Source organism: Labrus bergylta, chromosome 16 (assembly GCF_963930695.1).
Source record: "Labrus bergylta chromosome 16, fLabBer1.1, whole genome shotgun sequence".
In the NCBI taxonomy this organism is placed as follows: domain Eukaryota; kingdom Metazoa; phylum Chordata; class Actinopteri; order Labriformes; family Labridae; genus Labrus; species Labrus bergylta.
This window is the reverse complement of record NC_089210.1, coordinates 11,261,938-11,284,383: the sequence shown is the minus strand read 5'-3', so window position 1 is coordinate 11,284,383 and position 22,446 is coordinate 11,261,938. Positions and strand designations below refer to the sequence as shown.

At 39.4% G+C, this 22,446-nt stretch overlaps 1 protein-coding gene across 1 annotated transcript; it reads left to right on the top strand.

The window, feature by feature from the left end:
- The first annotated feature begins 991 nt into the window (after nucleotides 1-991).
- On the top strand, nucleotides 992-22,186 carry cavin1a (caveolae associated protein 1a). Its single transcript, XM_020632575.3, has 2 exons — nucleotides 992-1,792; nucleotides 18,852-22,186. The coding sequence occupies exons 1-2, from the start codon at nucleotides 1,295-1,297 to the stop codon at nucleotides 19,617-19,619; spliced, it is 1,266 nt and encodes a 421-aa protein (XP_020488231.1). The 5' UTR covers nucleotides 992-1,294; the 3' UTR covers nucleotides 19,620-22,186.
- Nucleotides 22,187-22,446: the final 260 nt, after the last annotated feature.

Below are 22,446 nucleotides of genomic sequence, written 5' to 3'. Positions count from 1 at the left end.
AGGTCATCTTAAGTGATGAGAAGGATAAAAGAGAAAAAATTTATGGTTTTAAATTGCTTTGAACAGTTATGCTAGCATGTTCACAATGAGTTAATCCATATTTAATATAGTGCTGCATTACGATTGTGGCCACTAGAGGGCAGTAAACACTTATTATATAGAATGTAGGCCTTCTCTGTTCGACTCTAACATCTTATAAATCCTCTCTCAGTGCTAATACAATGAAAACCAGCATTAGTACAAGTATGAACAGCTTTTTATTACTGAAGTTATATCTCATTATAACAGAAGTGCAACTGTTGGAACAAATTCAATTTAAAAAAGCTAGTTTAATGACAGGTTCCTGGTGTTGAGAGGTTTTACAGTCAATGGTTGAGACAGAAAAAAAAGTATATATATATATATATATATATATATATATATATATATTTGGTTGAGACTCAGAGAAAGCAGTACTTCCAGTGAATCCCGTCAAAATAAAGTGACCAAACTGAGGCCAATAATGATGCTTATTGATCACTTATGATAGCAGAGAGTATAAAACATACATTAATACTAATTTTATTGTTTTAAATTTTTTGGGGTGGGATTACAGTGTATGTAACTGCTCAAACACTCTTTGGATAATTTGAATAATAATTGGTAACGTAAATAATATGACTGTCTATGAGCACGACTGAAATGAAAAAGAGACTGCAGAGCTATACTTTCCTTTAGTCCTCTTTCACTTCTCAAACGTTATTACTTCTGTTTTATTTTCCCTTAAAAAAAAATCACAACTTTAACTGTCAGGTTTTTGTTTTTGAAAACTGCTCTTTTAAATGTACTGGCCTCTGGCGGCCCTGCTTTTCACTGTAAGATAGGAGTGTCATGTCACCACAAGAGGTGGAGTCTGGACACAGGCTGTCCTGTGGGGACAGAACTGGGTGGAGCAGCAGGGGGAGCTGTGGGCGGGGGGGCTGGTGTAAGAAGGGAAAAGTTTGACTGAGTGGTTTCACAGGGCGCAGAGGCATTTGAGTCGGGGCACACATGCCTCATCTGTGAGAGGCCCTACTCCCCTTGGCTGGCTGGCATCCCAGAGCAGAGGCAGAGAGAGAGACAGTGTGTGAGACCGAGGGTGAAGAGAACGTTTGAAAGTAAGGTAGAGTAGAAAAAGGGAAACAGGGGTTTGAGAAAGTTTCTGAAAGAAAGAAAATAGGATTAGAGACAGAGCAGGGTGGCTCCTGCAGGTTGTCTTTCACTAGTGTATTTTTATCTCTACTGAGCAGGCGGTGTGTGCTTGGAGTTGACAGCCATGGCGGATACAGGTGTCATGAAGAAACACCAAGCAGAAGTGCCCTATGATGATGATGAGGAGGTTGCTCTGGTGGGTGCTGCCACTGAGCCAGCAGTCGATGAAGAAGACCCTGATGAGGAGGAAGACCTGGTGCTGGCGTCTGGTCCGAGAGGCAAGAGTGAAGCGCAGATGAACGGGATCATGGTCCTGTCTCTGCTAGATAAGATTATCGGGGTGGTAGACCAGATCCAGTTGACCCAGAATGGCCTCGAGGCTCGGCAGGAATCCATGGAGAAGTCAGTGTCGTCCATCCAAGGGGAGCTGGCCAAGCTGTCCAAGAACCACATCGCCACAGCCAGCACCGTCAACAAGATGCTGGAAAAGGTTCGCAAGGTCAGCGTCAATGTGAAGACGGTGCGCAGCAACCTGGAGAAGCAGGCGGGCCAGATCAAGAAGCTGGAGAGCAACGAGAGTGAGCTGCTCAAGAGACGCAACTTCAAAGTCCTCATCTACCAGGTGAGGCTGCACTGTTTGTATCAGCTTATTATCTATTATTTTCCTGACAGGATGCACCAAGTTACACTAAATAATCTGACAATCTCTTCATAACAACTTTGCATGTGGCTAAGAACATACTTTCAGTTATGTTACACGTGCAGTACATGTCGGTCCTTAAAAGGAGTGTGTTGCATTACCCCGCATCACAAATAAAAGTTTAGAGCCAAGTGTGAAATTTCCCTGAGAAGCTTTCAGTTAGCCGAGTGACTTCTGACATCACATCACAGAGAGGGTTAGTGTCACACTGCAGCTTGAGTTCACCCTCAGCGGTGAATTTCTGAGGATGGAGGATAGTAGCCAAAAGCTTCAGCTCTGCGGTTTCCATGACATAGAGGGTTGGATAACTTTTTCCTAAAAAGTTGATGTAATGCTTATTAAGACCCAGACACTGCCGTCGACTGTTTAGAAGCGGTTGAATGTTTTGTTTTTATGCTCAATGAGGGGTGGGTTTCAATAAGAAATTATAGCTTCCATGGAAAAAGAAGGCAGGTAGTGATCTCTCCCACCCTGCAGGACTCCATTACCCAATGACACTATATAAAGACTTGTGGGTGTTAATAAAAATATAAGGCCTATAAACACAGGCATGAAGGGCTACTTGAGACAGGACCAACGCCCCAGCTCGAGGGTGCTCAGAGATAGATAGTTGGCAGGCTGCTGCCGTGAAAGATAAAGATGTGGATTTTTAGTGAAGATTTCACAGCAGTGGTGGATTTGTGGATTTGTGCATGAACACCTGAGGCAACAAGTGTGAGTGTTGAGGTAGAATATCTGTAGGGGTGTTTGGAAGCTTCTGCAGAGATACAAATGGGACCATGAACAACTTGGGTGTTACCTTATGCACACCACTGAACATCATAACCGTTGCAACTTTTGAGCTGGAAAAAGTTGAAGCGTTTTCTTAAAAACACGCCTACATTACATACATAAGTTGCATGATTCTTGTTTGTATAGAACTTCAGGATCTGTCATGGCAGGCAAACTCAAGCCCCTCCCGGGCTGTCCACTGTAGGAGAAGGTTACACTATCTAACAGAAGTCCAATCATAGATACTCAGCCCTAATAAATTACTCTGTAAAGCAGGTGCCTCCTGCTGTTTGTGACACTGTTGGGTGGTTTACTGGGAGCCTTTTCAGCACCATGTCTACTCCTTGGGCAGTTGTCAGTGTTGGACACTGTACTGAACACTGGTAACACCTGGTAACACTTTTCTTAGCTAGAGCTCATTGCAAGAACGTACACGATTTTAAAAAGCAAGGATAGTTATGTAAAAAAAAAAAGAAAACGCACATTGATACTTAACATCTGAGAAATGAGTGGGTTCTTGCTCATATTGCTTTACAATGGTTGCATTGTTGCTGGATTTTACAGGTGATGAGATAAAAAAGAACAGATCGGCTGTTTTTATTAGATAAGAGATGAGATAAGATTTATTTCTGTGCTTTTCGTGCCTTTATTGTAGTGATAGAACAGTCGATAGAGGCGGAAATCAGGGAAAGAGAGCGGGGAATGACGTGCAAGAAAGAAGCAACGGGTAGGATTCGAACCCGGGCCGCCCGCCAGGAGGACTATCGCCTCCATACATGGGGCGCGTGCACTAACCACTGTGCCACTGGCACCCCAGATCATGCTGTTCTGATTGATTTAAAATGGGTAACGTTTCACTTCAAATTTTGTTACACGACTTTTCTAAATTAGATTGAAAAATGGCAATATGGTAAATGACCTTGAGCTTGTATGCCGCTTTTCTAGTTTTCTGACAACTAAAAAGCGCTTTTACACCGCAGATAACACTTACACATTCACACACTGAGGGCAGAGGTTGCTTTGTATAAAGTGACCATCAGAGTAACTAATCCCATTCATACACATTCACACACTGCTGACGAAGCAGCGGGAGCAACTTGGGGTTAAGTGTCACATGCCTAAGGACGCATTAGACATGTGGCTGCAGGAGCTGGAAATCCAACCCCCCGACCTTCCGGTTGAGAGACGACTGACTCTACCCACTGAGCCACAGCCGCCCAATAGTTTGGCAGTATGTTGCCATACATCACCTTATCACAATGCTTGGCAATATAGTGCATTATCACTTCTATTCGACAGATTGTTGCCATTAGCAGGCTGAGCAAAGTACTCTGGTGTTCTTACAGAGACTCAGAGTTTAATGGTGTTTTAGCAGATGGAGAGTAAATCCTTCTATCAATAACTACCTGTTGGTGATATCTCGACTTACAATGCTTGATCACTTTAATGCTCCATCACCGCTCCGTTACTGTACTGCTCTCTCTCACTCTGAACTTTGGAGGAAGGAGCTGTAATTTCTATGTTGCAGAAGCTGTTTTGAGCGCCAGTGATCTATTTATGGCTGCAGCGGGGGCCAGTTTTATTGAGGGACACTTAGATTGGTCAGATATTGGCACCATTGCAAATCAACACTGGCTCTCAGTCAGGTTTCACCCCTTTCCACCGTCTGTTTGTGTGTTAATGTGTTAGAGTGGGACATGTTTAAAGTAGGTTGAGGATGAGATTAGGGTTAAGGTAGGCATGTAGATACTGTAAATGGAATAAATGTAGGCTACACTAGTGTCTTTACCAGAATACAAACTCGGTGTGTTTGCGTGTGACCATTCCTTATCCATATTGCCTTTCACTCGCAGTGTCAGTGTCCAGTGAAGCTCAAATTTGAGTAAGATAAGTGAAACATTCACAGCATGTGCAGGAGGTTTCCTCTGCCTCGGCTGTAGGTGCCGTATTTTTCTCCTCTGTCACTCAGTGTGCACTCTGAGAATAGACACTTAGCCCAGAGTTTCTGTCACGCAAGAACTTTGACAGTGATGCTTTATAATTAAAACTGCAGTGATGGTAGTACGCATGATCCCCACACAGGAGGGGTTACAGAGACATGTTTAGTGAATGTACATTGTAGATCAGCAGGGCTGGAAGAAGTCTTCAGGTTTGGTTATTTAAGCAGCAATCCCACAGGCTGACATCATGCTGCAAGTACAAGTCCTGAATTCATTTGAACTATTGAAATACTCTAGAGTATTTAGGTTCACATTATCATTTATAATTAGAATCTCATCTGTTTTAAAAAAAAAAAAATCTAATAAGCAATAAATATATTATGCTTTGTAAATGTAGAAGAAGCTTCATTTATTGCCCCAAAATGCAGATGATGATGATTCTCTAAAGGAGAAAAAAAAAAGATGATGTTTGTGATCGGTGAATCCCCGTTTTTAATCAGTTTTTAAACCAATTCAACAGCACTCATGCTTACATACGAATGGAAAGTGTATGCTACTTTTAGTGATAAGTCAAGTACTGCTGCTCTTATTGAGGGCACTTTGGTTTTGCCTGTAGGTAACACTCTTTGGAAATCTTAAGTGAACTGAGAGGCTCCAGACTAACTGGCAATACCAGGCTAGAATAAAGAAGCATAAAATAAAATGACTTGAGTAAAGTACCTCAAAATTTAACAGTAGCAAGGTAATTGTAATACTTTTATATTCCTACGTTACATTATGCATTTCAGATATGCATCAATCATTTTTGACAGATCTCAGCCTTCTGTATCTTTATATGCTGGAGTAATGCTAAAAAAAATGGTTTCTCATGGGACTCTCACTGTGGTCACTCTCGATCAAAAGGATCAGAAGATCAATTCATGATTAGATTTACATGTGTGCTTTGTTTATAGAGCTATGGTTGTATTTCAGGGGAATATAATTTGAAAGAATGTGAGGGACAACTGTTGCACATCTCTCCTCATTAGACTCTTCGGGGCTTTTAGAACAACAAATCCCTCAGAAGTGACCCTACAGCAGCTGGGTGTCTTCATCTGAAGAAGGAACAACCAATCTGTCATCAGAGCTCTGAGGAACACAACTGGCCGCTGATCCGAAGGGAGTCTCCGCTTTCACACCTTCCTAAGTTCCCTGCACTGATCTTATTGGGCCTGTTTTTTTATTGGGCCATTGTCTATCCACAAGAATCATCAGCGATCAAACACATCCACGTTTATTTCCCTATTGCTTTTAGTCTCATATTTCCAGCTTTTCATCTCCCTCTCTCAAGTCTTATTTCCTGTTGAAGTGTGTGTCTAATAGTTATTGGATGTCAAATACACAGATAAAACATTCAAGACGCTTAGTAATTGACCATTTTCACATCATTTTCACACAGCTCTTTTCTGCGATAAACAACCCATTACCTTGTTCCGCTGATTACATAGCTACTTACTTAGGAAATGAATCATTTGACACAAACTAATGGTTTGCATATTATTTTATTGATTAAAAAAAATAATTTATTCCTTCCACATCAGTTGGCAAGAAATATGAAAAATATATAATTTTGCCAGACAAATAGAGGTGTTGCCTTGCACCAATAACTGAGTCTCTATAGGGCCCTATGAAATCCAAAATCTGATTCAGTTTTTTTGTTACATTTTATTTTTTCTGTTTTCTGATGTGTTCCAGTGGATCAGAGCAACGGGTTAAGTCATGGATCATTTGATCAATATCAGGAAATTGAGAAATGATAAAAAAAAATATATTTGCTTGCCTTTATTTTTTAAAAAGGTAGTAGTGCCCGGGTCATCCCTGCTACCCTCAGCATGACAACATTACAAACCTTAAATAAAAATCCAACCTGTGAATTATGAGTTCACAGACTACAACAGGCTGTGAGATAATGTTACTATCTTGAAGTTGATTTGAACAGATCTTGTGCGTTCCCGACCATAAAGATTTGGTCCATATTTATCATGGACTGTAGTATGTTGCACTAATAGTAAACAGGTGCGCGTGATGGCTGCCGTTCCTGTGTGTGCAAAGCATTGAATATTAGTGTGTGTCAGCTGCCCCGTGACGGTCTGACATGCAGACAGCAGAGGAGCAGAAGAAAGAAGCTGCAGCAACAAAAAGAGTGCTTCAAACTTAGCATATCTTTTTAAAAACAATTTGATTGGTTGGAAAAACCCAGATATTTTTTTTGAATAAATCAAACCCACGTTTCAGAAAAATTCCACGATTTTCTGCATTTTACGGTTTTACATGTTTATGATGATAAACGGGAGACTAGGGCCCTGTGATTTCCCCGTTGTGGAAAGCACAGATTGAGTCACAGAATTTGTGTTTTCATTTTCAAATTCTGTGATTCCATCTGTGTTTTCCACATCGGGGAAATCACAGGGCCCTAGTCCCCTGTTCGTCATCATACAGATGGCAGGTCTAGAATTTGTCCTGGCTTTCAGCTAGCTTAATCTGATGCTGGCTAAAAAAACTTCAGCTGACACGAAACACAATCTCAGCTCAGCCGTACACATGTTCCCCACGCTCACGCAACATAGTTAACATGAGTTTTTGCAAACTCTTTTTTACAGACTTCTCTGCTTTTGTTTTTGAATTGTTAACGAGTGCTACATATTTTCTTTTTCAGTTTTCTGCCCAAAAAGGTGCAGTACATTTCTTTAGGCAATGGATCAGATAACTCTCAGCCTTTTCTTGAGCTTCATACAATATAATTTTTCACATTGTAATGAGACCTGCTAACACACGATAAGGTTGAAACGTTGTTGTCAATTAAATGTCACCATTCTGTGGAAATACTTAAAGGTTTACATGCAAAACAAACACCAGCGTGGGAGATCATATGCATGCTTTATTTATACTGTGGTAGGTTCAGCCTGTCGTAAACTGGGACTCACGCGCGCGTTTCACAATGTGCATTATATATTTAATTATGAGGATTAATCCCAGTCATGCAATGTGAGAGTCCATCAGGGTGTGAGACAGTACTGCTGTCTGTCTGGAATCAGGGTGTGTTTGGCCGCAGCTCAAGGACAGGGATATCCATGTGGTTAACTCTATCAGTGAGATGTAAGACCTCTCAGTTACAGTCTGCTTATTCCACAGCAGCCTCACAGAGCCTCTGGAGCTCAGACCCCAGCCAACAAGCGTCGCCAAGAGCCCAGCCCACTTCTCTTTAATAGCCTATAGCCCTGCCCAGACTATTTAATAACTCAATCCCACTAACTCCAGACAAAGTTCTCCAGCCAAGCCTTTTTTGCCACTTCAGCTCGCTGCTTCTTTTTGCCAGTGTACGTGGGATCTCAGCCTCATTACAGAAAGTGGCAGTTGTGAAACACATCGCCATCAGCTTGCAGTCAAGAGCACCACCTTGACCAACAAACACTTGACCAACAGCACCAACTTTGTGATGTGATTCACTCCGCCGGCATCTGTTTGCTTCTCCTGCCAACATGCCCACTTGCTCTCCTCCCTTCTTCTCAGATTCTCTCTCCGGATCACTCCCTCTCTCTCTATCAGATGAGCCTGTTCTACTCCCACGCAGTGATCTTATCCAATACAAGGACACAGCTCATTCAGTAATTTGTGCCACTCTTGTATACTACTTTTACACACCAGTCTCTCCTCTCTGTCCTTCCCTCCGGGAGTGCTCCTCTTTCCCATGCTAGTGGAAAGATATCTGGCAGGCTCCACATTTCACTGCTGCATGTCAGCTTCTATGTTGAGCCAGTTCTGAGTTCCATTACTTAGTGGTGTGTGAGCCTCTGCATTTCGAATGTTGTCAAGTAGATCATGTTTGTAGGATTGCATGCTAGCAGGCATTGACACATGTGTTTAAAATCAGTCTTTTTTTTTTTTTCAAGGGATAGAACATCATTTGGGGTAAAGGCTTTTTAAAATGTCTGGCAAATAGTCAAATAAGATGATACCACTCATGCCTCAATGCTAAGGACGAGGATATAGTCATTCACCTTAGCGTGTAATCACATGAAGGGGAAACATGAAGTACCAGCTAGCCCTACTGTCAAAATACTCTATTAAAATAAATTCTGCTCAACAGCACCCATAAACTACAGTAGGTAAACTCCTAATTGACTTTGAAATGTACCTAATGACAGTCACTCCCTTGAATCACTCTGTTTCCAGTCTTAGTGCTCTGTTTTTCTGAATTAACGACCTAATTTTCTCAAAATTATGAGTGAAATTATTATGAAAAAAAAATGTATTGTGAAATTAGATTTATTTCTTTTTTCTCTTCAGTTGAGAAAAACAGAGCAGAGTTTTTCTTCTTAAAAACGTAACTCTTAATTCTGAGATAGTTATCTTGTTAATTCAGAAAAACAGAGAAGATTTTATTTTCTTATGTGAATGCAATATGCTTCCCTACCAAAGTCATAATTTGTAGTAAAAGTCCTGCCCCAGACAATGCAAATAGCCGATCATTGTAAAGGATTTTGAGGTATTGAATCAGATTACGAGCATAGAATGTATGAAGAATGGACAGCTGAATACCAAGCCTCAAGTGAAGCCAAAGGGTTTACAGCTCCCCATGCTACCTGGTATAGTATAAGCCATAAACCCTGCCTCCTCTATGTTTACAGATAGGACATTATTTGACCTGCGCACCCACTGCTTCCCTAAAAAGTTTATTTTGAAGTATTAATTTGATGCTATAAAACAGTATAAAATGCCATGACAAATGTGACTCCTGCAGTACTGTGTACACCAGTTAAGTAGAGTACAGCTGGTACGACATGAGGAAATTGAAGAGTAATCAACACAAGAGTCCTGGAACTTCTACAACCTTGAGTGTCTGCTTCAATCTTACACAATAATCTGTTTTGCTGTGGAGCTGTACCCACCTGAGGGATTTTTGCCTTTTTTTCCCCAGTATGTTTAATGTGTGTTTAAGTTAGTGGAAGCAGCGTGACATCAATACAACAGCTCTTCCAGCTGATGGGATATTTTGGCTTCTTCATGTTTAATGGGAGAAAGCTGAGGCACATTATCCATTTGTTTTACACTCCATGATTTCAAGGCTGGCCATGGCCCCCTCTGGCCAACCCCTGCATACGCCCTTGAAAACAGCAGGCCACAATGTTTAAATGAGATCAGACACAGGCAACAGCAATATTCTGCTTTTTCTATGTAATTCTCATATATTTTAGTAAGTTCAAAACAATTGTTCTCACTTCAAAAAAAACCTTCAGTCTTTGATGCCACATGGTGAAAATTACTTGTGAACTGAATAGTTTGCTTTTCCATTTTGAAATGTGAAAACAACGATCATCTGAATACATCAAACTGACAGAGGACAAAGTGTTGATTTGGCATCATTAGACTCTTCTAGTTGTTTGTGTAAGCTACAGGAGTTGGGTCTGTTGATAGTGTTAGGGTAGCCTTTCCTGAGCTCCTCACATTAGGATATACTGTAATCCAGCAGAAACATGATCCATGTTTTTCCAGCATGTGGAAACCGTGCATATGAATGATTGCTATCATCTATTATTAGATCTGTTCATCTGAAACAGTTATTTTATATCTTGCTTTTGTAATGTCTGGGAAGTGATGATTTTACTCAAACCTTTGGTTTTAAAAAATACCCCCATCCCACAGCAGCAGACAGAAGTTACCACCTAGGAGACCAATCAGTAGATTTGAATAGTTGTAGTTCGCATCCAGCACCCTGGCTGCCAAACAGAAATGTGTCCTCATCCTCGTACAACATCACACTTGCAGGGAGCTGCTGATACCCTCCATGCTGTTTATTCCAAGATTTATAGGCACACCCTTCATCACAGCCCAAATAAAATGTTGGCCAAATGAGTTTGCATATAAGAGGAAACTGCTATGTTGCTTTTGATTATAAATACACAAGCAGCAATGCAATGCAATAGCGTAGTGTCTTGTTTCATAGCATGTGTCTGAATTTAGCCATCAACGGCAAAAGTGGATTGATTACTTGTTATTTACGTGTTTGTGTTTGGGCTTAAATTCAAATGAATGTTTTTTACTATCCAGCCTTAGCTTTAAGATTTATGATGGACATTCAACTAAAGTTACTTGCCAATCTAGCTATTATGAAAAATGTATTTTTAAAATCCTTTAACTTCATACATATCCTTTCATTTACAACATGTTCTGGTAGCTCAGCATGCATTCATGATCTAATAAGTGTAATCTATGCTACTAAAGAGTTTGTGTGAGAAAGTACAGTCTGGTATGTGCAACAGTCAGGTTACCCCCGTTGGTATATTTCCCAGTGCTGCTGTGGCAGCTCACTGTTCTTGTCATTGGTATGTGAGTTATAGGCTGTCACTGAGGTTGTGCCAGGACTCTCTGTGGGTTTGGTACCAATGGGATTAGATTTTGCATGCACATGGATGTTTAGGATGATTAATCTATAAATAATAGGCATCACACTTCCATTATGTTCTAGGGTACAAGGCAAACTTTGAAGGTGAAACTTTGGACTACATTTACTCCACATGTCAACAAGTTAATACACTTTAAGAACATTCATAATCTATAGGGTATAACACACTTTTTTCAGGTTAGGAAAACAAACAGTCAAAGTAGTGGCTCATGTTAAATTCAACAAAGGAGAACCCCCTGAAACAGTGGAACTAAAAACTCTGCAGTCTGTCAGTTTTTCCACCCTTAATGTCACAGTGGCATTAGTCAGTATTTCACAAACAATAGCTCAATTCAGTAGAACACAGTGTAGCTGATTGGCCATCTGCCTCTCTACTTGTGCCCCCAGATGTAATCTGGCAGTCATCTTTAGTCATAAATCATGATATTGGCCTTAAGTAAGTCAGTAGTTATATTTTCCTAAGGTTGAGCCCAGTCGTGTTTTCATGTTGGCAGCTTATTCATGCCCTCACATATACACATATCACATTAACCTGTAAAATAGCAAACTGAGAGGTTGAAACTGAAAATTAAGGAGACCATGAATAATAGCAACACAGCTTTTTATCTAGCATCATATTGATTTGATTAAATTCCACATTCTCATTGCAAGCGATTGAAGAGAGAGACGCTGGTTTCTGAATGGTAGATACTATCAGGGGAGAAACTTATATAATATGTTCCAGGACTGTAGCTTCTAGTCCACACAGAGGCGTGAATGGAAAAGTAAATGTTCTTTCTTTGCGTGGGACCTTGGATTCCTGTGGTTTCAGAGTTGTGGATGTGGGAAGATTGACTTGTGGAAAAGGGCTTCCCCCTTCAAGTCCGTGTGTGAAATCACAAATCACTATGGCAGAAAAACCAAGGAACTCCCTTCCTGTGGTGTGCACAGTTAACATCTGGAACATGACGTCGCCATGCTGGCTCGATGGTGCACAGAGCCCCTCTCTTTGAATGAATCTGTCTATGCACAGAGCTGGATCGTCTGTTAATTATTCCATTACCTGCAGGATACTTAAACATGGCACCATCAGAGCAACTTCTTCTAAAAAGGGAAAAGAGAGCTTTATGAAACAGAAGTAAATGTGCCCTCTGTTATATGAGTCACTGCAATAAAATGCCTGAGGTAGTGGGCGGCTTGTCCGCTCATCTGTGAATTGTTTGTGCCTTATTCAGGAGTGTGGGTGGCATTAATATTAATGGCCAGAGCACATTAGCATCCTTATTTTAGCCTCCTATCCCTTTAGGGATCAAAGCAATGCAATTCAGACCTCTACAGGGTTCTTACACGCAACCATCCACCTCTGTTTCATGTCAATCACTCATTTGGCCTTTTCCATCCTGGAGGGTCACATGGGGCAGTGATATCACTCATTGTGAAAGCTAAGTGCACAGCTGAGAGGACTGGACAGGATCAGACAGCTGCTCCTATGACTCACCGGAGAGGCCTTTCATCACACTGCCTTAAAGGGAATGGTGTGTGTGTGTGTCTGTCTGCATGTGTGTGTTTATGTACAAGGGAACAAGTTGTTAAGGGTCTGCATGCATGTAGCTATATCATGATTGTGGATGTCTATGTGCATGGATTTAGTATCTAAACAAGGGACTACAGTACTGGTGTTTTAAGATTGTGAAAATAAAAAAAAATGAAGTTAAAAACACTCAAATAAGATGCTATCAATACCAAAAAACTGCATTCAAGGAACTTTCCTTATCTGGACTTGATTGGATAATGCTTGACATTAAAGGGTCTCTAAAGTTATATATATAAATACATAATACAAGTATAAATTTCAATTTAAATACCACAACCCAAACCGAACCCTGCACACACACTAAATACAGCCAGACAACTTGGTGTTTTTGACTGCAGAAAACACATACCGTAAAACATGTTTCCACAGGGGATTTTGATTATTAATAATCCGTTACATGTGCCTTTAACTGAATACATGTTTTTTTTTAATGCTACTAATTTGTAAAATATATACATTTTTTTTAAGAATATTTTTATTGAGTTTTCAACAATAGTACACAGAAGTAATCACAGTCACACACGAAAAAAGGAGAGAAAAAAAAAACATACACATACATACACAAATAAAAGTGACAGAGGAGCTTTGTTGTGCATATGTTACAATGGTCTACATATCCCACAAACTATATGGGATACCTCTGTATGCAGCAGAATGCATACGTCAAGACAAATGTTTGTTTTTGACAACATATGTAGGTAACAAAGCAGGAATGATAGATCAGTGAAGGTTTTGTTGTAGCAGATGGAGAGACACCGGCGCTCTTTATAAAGTGCTGATTGAGAACACAGTTTGCTCCGTTGTCCGTGGTAACAGACAGTGATGACATTTTCAGACTGCGAATGAGTCACACAGAGAACATTTTGTCTCTGATAATGTTTAGACAATAAAATATCATTGTGATTTTTTTTAGGATTATATAATTTCTACCGTGATCTGACCTTTAAATAATACCAAATTTACTTTACTTATAAGAGGCCTTGCAGATACTGTATCCCACAGGTCCTTAGTTGTGATGACAACCTTAAAGACAATCTAATATGCAAAGGATTATACATGCAAAGAGTCCTTGGCATGTATATCAATCCAAAGATAACCTTAAACATACACTTTTTTTATGTCCAGAAGTACTCCCCTCTGTATATTTATCTGTAAGTTTGATCTTATCTCTAGTTTACCATGAAGAGAAGACAACTCATGTTGACTCCATTGCTCCAACCTTACTGGCTTTGTTTACATCTTCTTCTTACTATATCACATGAGGTCATCTGAGGTGGTATTTCTGTCCTACACATTATAATCTTTATTATATCCTGCAGTGAGCCATGTCGTAAGTTTTATAGCTTGAACTGTGTGCATGTTTGAGACAAGAGAGAATATTATCTTTGAAATGTCTCCTTGTTTGCATGATGCAACCCCATATGTAATTAGGTTAGGTTAGTAATACAACTCATGTAGTTTGCGCTCCTTGTGCTGTGCCTCAGCTTGAGACTTCTTAAACAGTGCTTTGCTTGACCTTACCGATCAAACACTCCCTCTGAAAGACGCACTCAGAGCGAGAGTTCCCAGTCTTTCGAGCCAACTTTTCCATGAGTTATGATTCATACCGCTCTTTGACGTTAGCTACAGACCTCCCTCTCTTTGAGGGGAGAACACAAACACTCAGTCCCCAATCCCCAGGCATCTGTTAGTAAACACACTCACAGACACACACACAGTGCAGACTTTTCCATTGCTTGCGGGTGGGAGGAGAGAGGACGTTAATGCAGAAACCCTAATGAGCTACTTCCTCCAGCTCCAGTATCTTGTTTTCTAATCACAGGGAAACCCAAACAGGTTATGTTGTTATAATTATCAGTTTCCACAGATACACTGGGCTGAGTCAGGTTTTTAGAATGTAGAATACAAAATGTTCCAACTATTTTTGCACATGGATTTCCATAAGCCTTGAACATCTAATAAAAGATTGATATGGTTTTATTTTAAATGTGACTGAAATACAACCAGTTATTTTACTTTGTGCTCTTTTGGAGCGCTCTATATATATATATATATATATATATATATATATATATATATATATACAGTATATCAGATATATACGGTATATGAGGGGTGAGAGTAATGAACACATTAAATGATGAACGAATGTAATTTGAACATGTAGTGATAAATGTGATTTGATCATTTCGAGATCAATTTGATTTAAAAAAAAAAAGCTGAATGAAAAGATATCCATATTTAATTATTTTCATTGACTTATATTCATCTTTTAGCATTTACAACACAAAGTTTTCATTTATCATTTAAGGAGAGACTTAAGGATGCAAGTTACAAAGAGTGATGATACAAATTGTAGGTGATGAAAATGTATATGATTTGAGTTATGAAGCAATATCAATGCATATGGATGAAATACAAGGCAGGGAAATGTGTGTGACCTGAAAAATAGGGTGATTCACTATCAATAAATGATCTTCTTTTGTTCCACCTTTAAAAAAAAAAGAACTGGCCCATTTATCGAACACCACTCCACCCTTAACCTTCAGAGAGGGAGGAAAGTTACAGAGTTTCATGAAAATTATGAATGACAATGTGTCACTGCGGGGAAGGAGGTGTTAAAGGGATACTTCACCCGTTGAAACATGAATCTGTATGGACATTGGGTCATATATGTAGTAGAAATGCTTCGATTCTGGGAGTGAGTTCCCACCCACTGATCTGTGATTGGTCTGCAGCTTTAGTGGTCAAAAATATGAGGAACTAGCGTTGTAGTCTCACACCGCTAACCGCAACAGCTTCCAGTGACGCAAAAATCGTCATTTTGCGTCACTGGAAGCTCCTTTTCAGACTTAGAAATACAAAGATTTCCCATCTCAGGGGAAAATGAGGGCGGGATGCACGACCATTCAAAAATACTACCAGGTTTCTAATGATACAAAGCTTAATGCAAATGGGTGAAGTATCCCTTTAATGAATAACCTACCTAGTTAAGTTTGTGCAGTTTCTCATGTCCAAAAACAGCTGAACACTTTTTTTTGATTCAAAATGTATTTTTGTAAAAGTGTTAACATAATAATCTCTAAGTAACATCAGTTTCTCAAAAACTCCCAGAAGTGAATTAAATGATGAAAACATAACAGTTATTCATTAAGAACCCTCTAAAGCTGGCCTCCTCCTCTTCTTCAGATAGTTACGGTCGAGGATTGTGCGGCTAGTTCTTTTTTTTTTAAAAAGACGTAACATGAATCATGCTGTAAATGATAAATGTCATTTTCACCTCTAACTTTTCTATACAACTTACATGCCTTTTCATTGCTCAGTAATTCAATTCACATGCATTTCCATCATCAAATTTTGTTACTTCCACCCTTTAGGTCCCTTTCCTTCAATGACAAATGTAAGACAATAAAAATGATAAATATGGCTATTTTATTTTATTTTTTACAAATCACAACTTTGTTATTCAAATCGACCTCAAATTAATCCAAATAACTTAATATAGAATTTATTGTTCAATCTCCAGGTTTTTTCATCACCTTCACTTTTAATAATTTAATTTTTGTTTCTTTCGCCCCCACATAGAAATATCAGCGGCTCTTACAATACTAATTAATAATTGGACGACACTGTTACAACCTGAAATGTGATGAGTAACAATATATCATATTATCACAATTTAACAAACATCATGTGGAACCATAAAGTCATCAGTAAGTGAGGTCTAGATGGATCCGATCCTGTACGTTGAATAATAATGATCCTGATTGGCAGTGCATCATTTATGTGAGGTGTGAAGCCCACATGGTACTGAACTTAGAGGAAGTTTCTCTTTTTCTCTGTCTTATGACATCAGTTGTTTCCAGGACGCTGTGCACTGTTCTATTTCCATCGACTGGGAAGACTTCCTGAGCTGAAACTCCTTTTAAAAGTGTTCCTAGTTCTGTTTCATGGAGAGAGAAAAAACTGTCTACATTTCTGTTTACTGTGGGCACAATATGCACGCAACTGCATAAATGCTCACACTCATGCGTACTCATGCATATGTTGCTGTTGAACACAAAGTTTTTGTCTTTTTTTTTGTTTTTTCAGAAACTCAGGAGACGCAGGAAGTGTATATTTTTAATGTGGGCTTAACACAGGATATATGAGGCCACCTAAACAGTTTTAGTTTCTGTGAGCCTACATGTTTACTGGCAATGGTTTTATCTTTATGTCTGAAAAAAGCTGATGAAATTGTTGTGGTCAGTGAATGTGCTCATGCATTTAAAAATATCTCATTACTGATTTCATTTCCGCTCAGCCTCACTTTGCTCCATATGTATGTCTGCAAAGCAGCTGCAGTATTTATTTTGATTACATTGTAATGCACTGAGAGCAACCGAGAACCCTATGTCGGTAAATTGTTGTAGAGATGTCAGCTGTTTATCTAGCTAAATTTCGCCACCCACCAGAGAAAACATGAGCAGGTGGTTGCCATGGTGACAGGGGGTTGTGTTTATCTGTTGCTGAGAGGGCGATGGTGGTTCATGTGGCGAGGGGGGGGGTGTTGGTAGGTAGGACTTAAAGCTGCAGTGGCTGGTAGCCAGAGAACGATAGATGGAATCCAGAGAGAGGGAAAGGCCAGCCCAAAATAAACCCACACAGAGCGGCCCACACATACACTGCATCAGATATGGAGGCAATGGCCATTTTATGAGAGGATCGGGTGGCAATATTTGAACTGCCCAGGGAGATGTGCTGATCATGTGACTCAACAGGTGTTTATTTTTTATTTCAGAAGTTTTAAGTTCTATTAAGATCTAATATTCCTATAAATGTTGCAAGTCACTACTGTCATAACACAACAAACATGCAACACTATAAGAAGAGTGAATAATCTGTATCTGATCCGCCTCTGATGTTGCATGCCTCAACATACTGAACTGTAAGACAGCTGCATGATAAAGATCAGGTTTTTCATAAATTTGCAATACATGAATTCTAAAGAAGGGGATGTCCTTGGTTAGTGTCGCATGGGATGAGAAAGGGGAGGTTTTGCGAAACTTTGAATTGTACAGAGTAAGAGCGGATTTAATCTGAAGTGACAGCCAGGCGGGGGAGGAAGAGTGATTACGCTTCAAGTGAGATTGGATGATGAAGGTGCTCAGTTGTGTTGGAAGTGATCAAGAATTGCCATGTGTTGACATGCTGAAGGTTAATGATAATTTGACAGGTAATAGCTGCCTTAGAAAATGTGTTGCTATATCCCATATCAGAATTTTAAAAAAATAATTGTTCATTTTGAGTTTTAGTACTTTATCACAGTTATGAAATGAATGAACACATTTTAAATGTATCAACAGCAGCACAATCATGTGTTGTGTGAATGACGTTCAAAACATTGAGTGAATCCAAAGATAAGCCAGTGCAGATAATGATGGTTAAAGAGGAGCAGTGAGGTGTGGTGGTGAGGGGATAAAAGAGCAGATGGTTATGCTGTCATAAGGACGAGAGTAAGACCAGTGGCAGTTTAATGCTTCTTCTCTGTATGGGCGTCTGGTATCACACTGACAGTGAACTGTACAGATTGATTGGCAGGTGTTTGAACAGAGATGTTAGGCAGAGAAGGCATTGAGTCATTGGGAAACCCTCAAGTTACTCTCAGTGCATTTTGGAAACGGAAACTTTATTTGACTGGGTGTGAAAATGATGCAATGCTTGCTGTACACATGTAGATACGTTGGAAGTTCATTTTTGCTTTCTAGTGAAATGAAAACTGCATTAGAATTTATTAAACATCTTTAACTAAAAAAAAAAAATTCTTAACCATTTTGGAATAATTGCATGAAACAAAGTCTAATTTGCTTACAAAGAAAGAAGGCGTGTGGAAGTTAGAGAAATGATGGCAGAATGACAGGAAATGTACAGCTCCTTGTCTTTAGTTTCATGATGAGTGTGGAGTTGTTGACATTTGGCTAAGTCAGCACTAGATGGCACTCTACACTAGCTACGAGCAGTTCAATGACGTGCACTGAACATTTAGACATTCACATTTAATCTCTCACCCAAAGGCTATTAACTTTACTTTCTCTGGATAATTTGCATTTGACATATTAAAAGAAATCTCAAAATTCGAAGAAGTCAGTGCACCATGTCTGGTATATTGTTGTAAATGTGAAATTGAACTGTTATTCTGCTCACACAGGTTTATCCCTTAATATAATGCTGCTGTTTCATAATACATTTTTGTTCTTCCCCATTTTGCTCCCTCAGGACCAAGTGAAGCCACCAAAGACCTCCAAGTCCAAGACAGCAGAGATGGCAGCTGAAGGTACAGCAGTGGAGGGGCTTGAGCAGATACCTGAGGAGGGTAAAGAGGGTCTCCCCGACAATCTCAATTCAGACGAGGAGGTGGAGATTGAAGAGATCGTTGAGGAGTCTCGTACCAAACGCCTCCAGCGCTCTACCAAGCAGCAAGTGGACAACATAAAGAAAGCCTTCTCCAAAGAGAAAATGGAGAAGACCAAGCTAAAAACCAAGGAGAACTTGGAGAAGACCAAGCAAAGAACCCGTGAGAACCTGGAGAAAACAAGACAGAGGACCCGTGACAACTTGGAGAAAACCAAACACAGCCTTGAAACGAAGATTGGCAAGCTTGGGACCCGTATGACACCCAACCTGGAGCGCAGGGTGAAGATGAAGAGCTCCAAAGACAAGGTGAAGAAGTCCCTAAGCCCCGACCACACGGTCTACGCTCGCTCCAAGACAACAGTGTACCGAGTCCCTCCCTTCACTTTCCATGTTAAGAAGATCCGAGAAGGTCAGGAGGAGGTGCTGCCGAACGCAGAGATGGTAGAGGTGACCGAGACAGAGGGCGAGCCAGTCGGAGAGGAGAACGGCCTCGGAGTGCATGTGGAGGTGGAGGAAGGGGAGCTAGTGAGCGTTGACAGCCCCGAGATGGAGGATCTGTTGGAGGTGAATGAAGACTCTCAGCTGGTCAGGGTGGAGCCAGAGCACCTAAAGAAGGCCCAAAGTGAATAGAGCGTCCCAGATCTGCAGCGCTATAAGGGAAAAGATGAAAGGATGAAGAGGGGAAGAGAAATTTGAGAAATTAGTCTAAACACAAGGACACAATATTAGTCGTAGAGACTTCATAGACGTGATATCAATCTATGTTATCTCATGTGTTGTCTGTTCTCTTTTTATTGTACCACACAGGGATTACTTTCATATTTGCTCTGCTTTAAAAAAAACAAATAAGAAAAACAAAACATAAAAAACAAAGCACATATATAAATATTGAAACATGCTGCAGTCTGACTGGTTATCTTAGATTTGAATACTAAGGGTGTTTGCTGTTTCTTGTTTGTTTGATAAATTGAGTGACTATAAGAAAAAAAGATATAGTTTATTTTATTGAGCTGTAATGTATCATGTACTATTTTCCATGAATAATATGCACATTATTAGGTGCTGTAACCAGAGGTCGTCGGTTGGATGTATGCATATATGGAGGGTTTAAGGGATGTTTTGCACATGCAAATTATGATAATGAACAAACAGAAAATGTTTTTAGGCCATCAGGAGACATGAAAACAAAGTCCTGAGGAAGCAGGGCAGGATATGAGAAGGAATGGATTTAGAATATATATTTCCCTGAACGTTAGAGACAAAAACATTATCACTGACGTACAAAAAGCATAAGCATTAAACTTATTAACTTCCAGTCACTCAGGAGTCCTGCCAAAAACTAAAATGTACTTGGTGCCACTGTCAATTACAATGTAAATGATTTGAATGTAGCAGTATGATGTCAGAAAAATTATACAGGGTACAGTTAAACAGTTATGAATCTAAACTTTTAGAACTTTAAATCTCTATTTCCTTTTTTTATTTTAAGAACTAATGTGTTCCCTTTTTAAAGACATTATATTAATAATAGAAAATATATACATATATTTAATTTAAAGAGCACCTTCCAAGGCACAAAGTCCTTTCCCAGGGAAAAGAACATCAAACCATAAGCAGCATTTCGTACAACTGGAAGTGGTAAATAGTGAAACATTCATATAAACATCAAGGACAGCAAGACAAAACCCTGCATGTACATTTTTGTGCCTTGATTGAAAAAAAGACACTAATAAAGAATTATGAATCTTTGAAGGAATCAGTAGTCCACCAATGAGTTTGAAGATGTACTTTCTGCCTTCTTTATTCTGTGGTCATAACATTCATAGCTTTAATCTATGATTTAAATCAAAAGTTAAAGCTGACATCAAAGAGCTTTAGAAAATCACCTTTGCTGCAGTTTATCTTTAAAAATTAGAACCTGGTTTAGAAATGACTAACTGCAGTGCTTTGATGTATAATTCAACATGGTATATTTATTGTATCCGGACTTGTTGTTCTTGTCTACTTTCACTTAGCAAACATTTGCACGCAGGGGAATAAATATGAGTGTCATTATGATTGTCCTGTATTTAGTCACCATGGTCACAGCTCATCACAGTAAATTTGAACACCCCTATTTAATTTACTTATTTAATCTGTAATTTTATGCTGGAAAACGACGAAAATTACAGTTTGATGACTGACTACGTGTGTTATTAAACTGCAGATACGATCCTAAATCTCGTCAAAGTCATACCGTGCAATACTACATTTTGGATGTATGGAGTGGCGCTTTTTTATAAATGATTACCCGAACATCACGGTCCAGTTCATAAACGTTTTTGCAGAAACCAGGTGCTGTCTTGTGTGCGATATCTGAAGGGGTAAAGGATGCTTTGACAATTGGGTTGTAACTATTCTGAGATAAAAAAAAAAAAAAAATTAAAAAAAGTGTCAATGGTAATGGAATACACACAGGAACAGGCACACTGGACAGAAACAAGCAGGATGTAGTTTCCAGTTTCATCCCCAGAGCCTGTGTGTGATTTTGATGGTGTGTAGGAACACAGTCTAGCACGGAACACCATTAAAATAATCAATGGGTTGGTGAATGCAATTAAGGAGAGTGCTCCCTCTCAGCATTGAGCGAGGTAGAGAACAGTGAGCAGGACAGAGAAAAAAGGATGTATATGGTGTGTGTGTGTGTGTGTGTGTGTGTGTGTGTGTGTGTGTGTGTGTGTGTGTGTGTGTGTGTATGTGTGTGTGTTTATGAATATGAGGAAGTGCAAACCATATTTCCTAAGATCATATTTCATAAAGGTGCAAAAGTACAGCCCTGTGGCTTCACATAGGTTGTAAAAGTAATAGATTTTCTTGTTTTTTTGTTTTGACAAAAAATATAATTATTATTATTATTATCTAACAGGTTGCACATTAAAACATTTGTATTATACTGGTCCCTTTTAAATCGAATGTGCGCTGTTGCCACCATGTATATTAGCCTTTTTTTAAACTAAAAATAAGCTTGCTATAAGTGTGGGCAGGTTATACAGCGCTTATAAAAAATAGTGTCATTTTGAAAAACAATTAAAGTCATAAACATTGCTCTTTGTGTAATTGATTCTTCTCAATAGAATAGGGACGCTTTCCTTCATTGATGTGTTTTAAGGCCTCGTTTTGCTTTCTAATTCAGTATCAATAAAAGTTTATCAATAACATATAGCCTACTGTCTGATATTTTTATTTTTTCCGTTTTTGTGCATTTTGATTATGTTTATATTTACACCAGCTACTTTGTGTTTTACCTAGTATGAGAAAAGGCGTGTGGGCAAATCAGCCAATGAACTATGATTAAAACAAAAGAGAGGTTAATATTGAACAGCACTGGTGTTATTACACTCTTGATGACGTCGACACTGCCAGTAACTCAGATGACTTCCAGCCTGGCTGTTTTGTCCAAGTGCCCTTCCTCCCTCCG